The sequence below is a fragment of the Fulmarus glacialis genome, unplaced genomic scaffold (assembly GCF_000690835.1).
Source record: "Fulmarus glacialis isolate BGI_N327 unplaced genomic scaffold, ASM69083v1 scaffold18125, whole genome shotgun sequence".
NCBI classification, from domain to species: domain Eukaryota; kingdom Metazoa; phylum Chordata; class Aves; order Procellariiformes; family Procellariidae; genus Fulmarus; species Fulmarus glacialis.
The window spans coordinates 71,716-78,653 of record NW_009211402.1 but is presented as its reverse complement, the minus strand read 5'-3'; the positions used below and the strand labels follow the sequence as shown (position 1 = coordinate 78,653).

The 6,938-nt window shown below is 49.9% G+C and overlaps 1 protein-coding gene across 1 annotated transcript in view; it reads right to left on the bottom strand.

Moving 5' to 3' along the window:
* The window catches only part of LOC104076615 (fibrillin-2-like), a 111,234-nt gene that overhangs the window by 34,124 nt on the left and 70,172 nt on the right, over positions 1–6,938 (bottom strand). The window contains 5 exon segments of the mRNA XM_009577534.1: positions 697–750; positions 1,143–1,418; positions 2,132–2,254; positions 2,771–2,896; positions 4,650–4,769. Of these exon segments, the coding sequence (XP_009575829.1) occupies positions 697–750; positions 1,143–1,418; positions 2,132–2,254; positions 2,771–2,896; positions 4,650–4,769 (699 nt within the window).

Here is a 6,938-nt window from a genome sequence, read left to right as displayed (position 1 = left end):
TCCTCCGCCTGACCCAAGCACTGCCCAGGGCTGGCGGCGCAGCCGCCTCCCGACCTCTTGCACAGCTGTCTAATTCAAAGCAGCCCCTTGGCAACACATCCCAACACGCGCTTATCACCTCCCTCTCCCTGGAAGACTGTGAACCCTCTTCTCCCGCGACCAAGGAGCTGGAGGGCAGAGGAGGAAAACAAGCGAGAGGATGCAATCGGTCACGGTCTTCATTCCCATCAAAGCAGGGAGGAAAGCCAAACTCTGTGTGTGCATCCACAGAAATGTAGTTCCCACAGGGTGCCAGGAATCAACCACTTGATTCAATACACAGTCCTCAGGGATGCTTGCTCAACGTTAACTCGTGGTGCTTTAGGGAGGAGGAAAGACACATAGCACCCCTCTCCGCCTGTGCCCAAGCTCACATCCCACCCACAGACGCCCACGAACACAGATATAGGTCCTTGCATGCACTTACACCCACCCAGGCTAGGCAAGCTACCCTGCACTTACTCACAAACAGCTCTCGCATACATGGGCGTAAGGTGCTAACTCTCCAGCACACCCTCTGCGGTGCCAAGTCTCTCATGGCACACGCTCCCACAGTCACACAGATGCACGCACACGCCGTTAAAAGCAGCTGAAAGAAAGAGCTGAGTGTGACATTCGATGTGCCTGACTAGGATATGGTCCGTGGGATGCACATACCTCTGCCATCAGCTGTTATTCCAATGCCGCTGCTGCAGAGTGCCTGGAATTCAGCTGTGTAGAAAGCACAACAGAGCCATTAGCTTTTCTAGACAGTTCACGCACACTGACATTAAAGCTGGGTAACACTGGATTTATTGTTTGTTTGTCTGAATGTCATCTGTGGGCTTCCAAGCAGCGTCTGTTTATACTTATGCAATGTGTATTTTAGAGTTGATACTCGCAGTTAGTAGTCCAGCGCTGTGAGAATCCCTGCGATGAGATCTGCATCAGATTCATGGATCCAGCCTAAATTTACTAATTGCATGGCATCCCTTTCCCCCTGCCTATGGCCTTCCCATGTCACTGCCAAGCTGCCTAGACCATCTCAGGGACCTGTCAGGGACCCAGAATGTCTCCGAGCACCTTCCTGGCTTCTTGTAAACTCAGATGGAAGAGGAGCTCACCAGAGTTTTTGGCCGGACAGGGTTGGCAGGGCTCTCCGAAGCCATGGTCTGGGTTAGCACAGCAGCACTCGGACTTGGTGACTGCTCCCGGAAAGGGACGAGCGCACGTGCCCTTTTTAATGCCTCCATAGCAGGTGCTGCGCATGTGGGTGTCCACGCAGACTCGTCCATCCACCCCGATAGCCAGGCCCCCGAGGCACTCGCAGCGGAAGGAGCCCTCTGTGTTAATGCACCAGCCGTTCATACAGATTCCTGGCGTCTCGCACTCATCGATGTCTGAAAGAGGAAGCACAAACGGGCTGTTACCTACCCACAGGCAGCAGGACACACAGACAGGGGCTTTGGACTATTTTGCAGGGAGGCTCGGAGACTAAGAGGGAACTAGAGGTGCAGTTTAGAGCATCACATCCCCCGCACGCTCTGCTGGCTGTCCCTGATGGTTCCAGGGAAGGAACAGGGATCTGGGCTTCCTCAGTCTCCTGAGACCCAGCCCCTTCTCAGAGTAGCAGGGTCTGGTCTCTGCTCTGTTAACAGGGCAGTGACCCAGAGAATTCACCCTGTGTGACAGCAGCATATCAAAGAAATGTTATGTTCTCCTCCTCCTCCTTTCTCCACTCTGCCTTCACATCCTAACCTTCCTGGCTTTGGGAGGTGGCCCACAAACCGTAGTGGAACATGCTGTAGAGGCTGGGGAAGCTGAGATGACTGCTGCCAGCTCACATTGGCCACACAGAGCTTCGCAGCCCTGCTTAACCTCCTTCAGGAAGAAGATTTAAGTTGCAATTTGTGCTGAAGTAGTGGAGGTGCAAGAACACTCCCTTGTGCCCAATCTGCTGAGAGGGGGTAGTTTCTGGTGGCAGAGCAGGAGATGCCTGGCAACAGCTTTGGTTTTTCTCAGCTCCCCTTGGCCTCAGACACATCGCAAGTCCCCAGGAACGTGGACGGCAGGCTGGGAAGAGGGCAGAGACCAAGCTTGGGGACCTACGCACCGACACAGTACCGCCCGTTGGGAGCCAGCACAAAACCGGGCTTGCAGATACATTTGAAGCTGCCGTCCTCATTGATACACATCCCGTTGAGGCACATGTTAGTCGTGGCACATTCATCGTGATCTGGGAAGGACAAACAGAAAACGTGAGCCGAGCCTGACAGCTGCAGCAAGACTCTCCCGTGCTCAAAAACTCTCTGTCCTCCATCTCATGGTCAAATTGCTTCTTATGGCAGTGGGTGCTAATCCTCAAGGCAGAGTTCCCACTGCTGCTCCTGGTCAGAGCTGTCCTGCTGCGTCCCTGCCGCTCTCGGTACCCCGGTCAGCCGGTGCAGCTCGCAGCAGGACTTGCACCCTGGCTGCTGGAGGCAACAACTCTCAGGGTGATGGAGAATGTCCTGCAAAACCCACAGGAGCACTCCAGGAGCACCAGCACCCTTATAAAAATGCCTTCCTATTTCAGGACAACTGTATCCTCTCCTCTCACGTTAAGATGCACTCTGCCCTAGCAGTGTCTTCCCGAGATAAAGGGAGCACAGCACAGATTAAAGCAACCACCAATCCCCCAGGAGAACACAGTCTCAGCTCAGTCCCAACCTCCCCAAGGCCATAAATGACAGCACATCAGGACATAGCTTACCAACACAGTTCTTGCCATCAGGGGTGATTTCAAAGCCAGCGTTGCAGATACACTGGAAGCTGCCATCAGTGTTAACACAGCGGCCGTTCCGACACATCACTCCATTCATGATGCACTCATCAATATCTAGCAGGGAAATAAACACAAGAAAGTAGCAGCAGGTGGAGTGAGAAGCAGTTCCAGCTTAACCTGCTCCGTGAGAAAACCGGGCAAGTGCTCTCAGACACTCAGTGCCCTGCTCCAGGATCACACTCTTCCCCTCTGTACGAACTGCCAGAGACAGAAGAGATGTGGAGAAAGCTTTCTGCACGCTCTGGAAGCATCACAACATTTGTGAGGTTACAGCTCCGGAATCTTAGACCCTCCATGACGTCTCTGTCAACCTCCTGCCTCAGGGCTCCCTTTGCAACTCAAACTATCCTAGGCCTGTTCAAGTCCATAACAGGCAACAAAAGCCCTCAGATCAACAGCCACGGACTCGGGCCTGCTACTAAGTGCCACAGAGACGTGGTCCCAGTGCCTCGGCAAAATGAATTCCAGGACAGAAGTTGGGGTACAATGTGGCTGACCGGTATGGCGGCAGGGGAAGTGTTGCATATCAAGAACATGATGTCCACTTGCTCTGGGAGGCAGGCCACTGAATGCCTCTGGGTAAAGACAAAAGGAAGAGGACTATCTCAGGCAGGGGGTTGTTACTGACCCTTTATCCAGAGCTGAGGAAGACAGGATGAGCTATTTTATGAGTAAATTACAGAAAACCAATAGTCTGGCCCCAGCGGCAATGGACACTTTGTAGACTTCTCCTAACGTGGAGAAGTTAGCTTGAGAGCAGCCTGGCAGAAAAGGGTCTGAATCACAGATGGAATGGGGTGGCCCTGCACAGAAGGAAACCTTCTTTTGGGCTATATCAACAGACGAGCTGTGTGTAAGCCACATGGGACAGTTTCTTGTCCTGACAGCTAGAGAGGTCACAGCTGAAGAATGACATCTAATTTTGGCACCACACATTAGAAAAGATAAAGAGAAAATGGAGGAAGTTGAGAAGATAAAAACAAGGACAATGAGAAGCTTTGAAACATCATCAATGAGAGGAGATTGAGAGACTTGCATTTGTTTAGTCTAGAAGGGAGATGACAGGGGGTTACAAGTTGCAGTTTCCCAACATGTAAAAAAATACTGTAAAGGAGACAGTGATGAATGAATTTTCATGGCCAGAAAGAGAATCACAAGAAGAATTCAGCTTAAAAGATTTAATTTGGAAATTAGGAAAAGCCTGTCACATTGTCAGGCAACTGGGGGGGTCCTCTGGAAACCCCTTCATCAGAACCACTCGACAGTAAAACAAACAAACAAACAAACAAAAAAATCAAAGGTCAGGCACTGACAGGGAAATTTGCCTTTACTTCTTGTTCACATGGGACATTACCTTCCCATAATTCTTTTTTAGCAGTCCCTCACCCAGAGCACCATCTTGCTGCAAGACACTGATAGAACAACTTTGCTAGAAATCACAATCACATCGATACAAAAATTCCTCAAAATCCTATCTTTTGTCAAAACAAAACATTGTCACCTTTAAATAGGGTTCTGCTCTTGAAAAGGACTCTGTAAGCTCCTTGATGCCACTAGCCAATTTTACAGTAGATAAAGGTAGAGGAAACTACTTCTCCTAGACAGATTTCAGGAGACTGCTGGCAACTCAACTACATTGTTCTGAAATCCCATCACACACCTGGCTGGGAGGCTTTTGGTGCTGGGGACTCCTCACTCTATTTCCACTTTACACCCATTTTCCTTTGATACCTAAGTCTCTGATAAACCTGTTGACACTCTTGCAGCACACCGTGTCCTCCCAAAAGAAGAGACAGAAAACACTTACCAATGCAAGCCTGCTTTGTGGGGGTGCTCTGGAAACCTTCGTGGCACTTGCAGTGGTAGGAGCCAGGTGTGTTCACGCAGTCACCATGCACGCAGGGGCTGCTGGAGCACTCATCCACATCTGCAAGAAGAAAAGCCTAAGCCTGTGAGTCACCATTAGGCAGGGAATGCACAGCAAGATACCAGGCCAGGCAACAAAGGCTGCCTCCCGTGAGCTGCTGAGCCCTTCCTTTCACCTCCAGTGCTCAGCATCTTGACAGCACGGCCAGCAAGGTCCCTCTGGACGGCATCTCTTCCCTCAAGTGAATCAACTGCACCACTCAGCTTGGTGTCATCTGCAAACTTGCTGAGGGTGCACCAATCCCACCATCTATGTCACTGATGAAGATATTAAATAGTCTTGGTCCCAGTACGGACCCTTGAGAGACACCACTCATTACTGGTTTCCACTTGGACATTGAGCCATTGACTGTAACTCTTTGGACACAGTCATCCAGCCAATTCCTTATCCATCTAACAGTCCATCTGCTAAACCCATATCACTCCAACTTACAGGTAAGAAAGTTGTGGGGAACTATATCAAAGGCCTTACAGAAGTCCACGTAGATGACATCCGTAGCTCTTCCATTCTTCACTAATGCAGTGACTCTACCATCAAAGGCCACTAGATTAGTCAGGCACAATTTGCCCTTGGTGAAACCATGTTGGCTGTCTCTAATCACCTCCATCTTCCATGTGTCTTGACATATTTTCCCTTCTGAACAGTTTATAGCCATCAGTTGCAGTGCTCCAGTTGTGTCATTAGTCCCACCACATTTCAGTGTAGTTTACTAGCTGCACAGTGGCTTCCAACTCCTCCTGTTTCTTACCCATGCTGCATTCATTGGTATAGATACACTTCAGCTGGGCTATCAACCCTCTCACCTTTTTAGAGGAACACGACCTAATTCCTTTCAGGCATTTCACAGGTGTTTCCCTGTTGGTTCCTAATACACCAGCAACTCCTGGCTCTTCTCTCTTGCTCAAAACTCCATCCCCCTTCCCCCACTAAATCTAGTTTAAAGCTCTCCTTATAAGTCTGGCCAGCTTGTTGGTGAAGACCTACTTGCTGCACTTGATCAGGTGAATCCCATCAGCTCCCAACAGACCCGGCTACTCAAAGATAGATCATAGAAGCCAAAACCTTGAGTATGGCACCAGGCACACAGCCAGGCATTCACTTGCTCAAGTCCTCTCCTCCTTCCTGAACCCCTTCCTCTGACTGGGAGGATAGAGGAGAACACCACCTGTGCTCCAGATTCTTTTAACATTGCCCTGAGTGACATACAGTCTCTTTTGGCGGTTCTAAGTTGCCTTGTCGCAGTACCATTAGACCCTATATGGAATAGTAGGAGTGGACGATAATCTGCAAGGTTCACCAGTCTCGGCAACCTCTCAGTGATGTCGCAAATGTGAGCTCCGGGTAGGCAGCAAACCTCTCTAGAAAAATTGTCTGGATGGCAATTGGGTGCTTCGGTGCCTCTCAGTAAGGAATCTCCAGTTACTAATACTTTATGTGCTTTTCTGGTGGCACTGGTTCTAATGCATGTGGGGGGCTGGATCAAGGTTGCATGGTTGGCTTTTCCTGCATCTTGTCTGTTACTCACGTGCTCTTTGTTCTCCAGACCCAGAGCATCATATCTCTTACGTAGGGGCACTTCAGAGGAAGGTTCTTTCTTCTGCCCTGAGCAGAGACAAGGATCCAGTCTCCTTCGTCTTATGAGTTACTTGAGTCAGTCAGACCAAGGTTTAATTCAGGCTTACCTCCCCCTTGCACAGCCTTAAGGTAGGGCTGTCACTCAGCCTGGGACAGCACAAAATACCACATATCAATCTCTCACGTACATTCCCGGACACCGTGCTGCCTGTTGAGCTCCTTTTATAATATAGCTACTTGTCTGAAGAGTTCTAGCTGGGCATACTTCCAGCTATGACATCCACCATTGCCTTCAGGTGCTAGGGGGACTTCCAGGTGCTGGATCTCCATGCAACCTAAGGTCTGGACAGTTATTTCAGCCCTTGGGAGGTCTGCTTGGGTGGAGATGTCAGCATAGGAAGGCTGTTCTTTGCAGATGCAGTGGGTGGACATCATTTTCTTTCAGCAGGCCACAGTCTCCTTACAGTTCTCAGAAAAAACCCACTTACTTATAAAATGGTAATTCTTTTGAAATATGCCATCCTTCTAATTCTAATTCCTTGGAGACCTCAAGCTTCTGAATAGGCTTGCACAGCCAGCAGCTAGCCGGGGTGA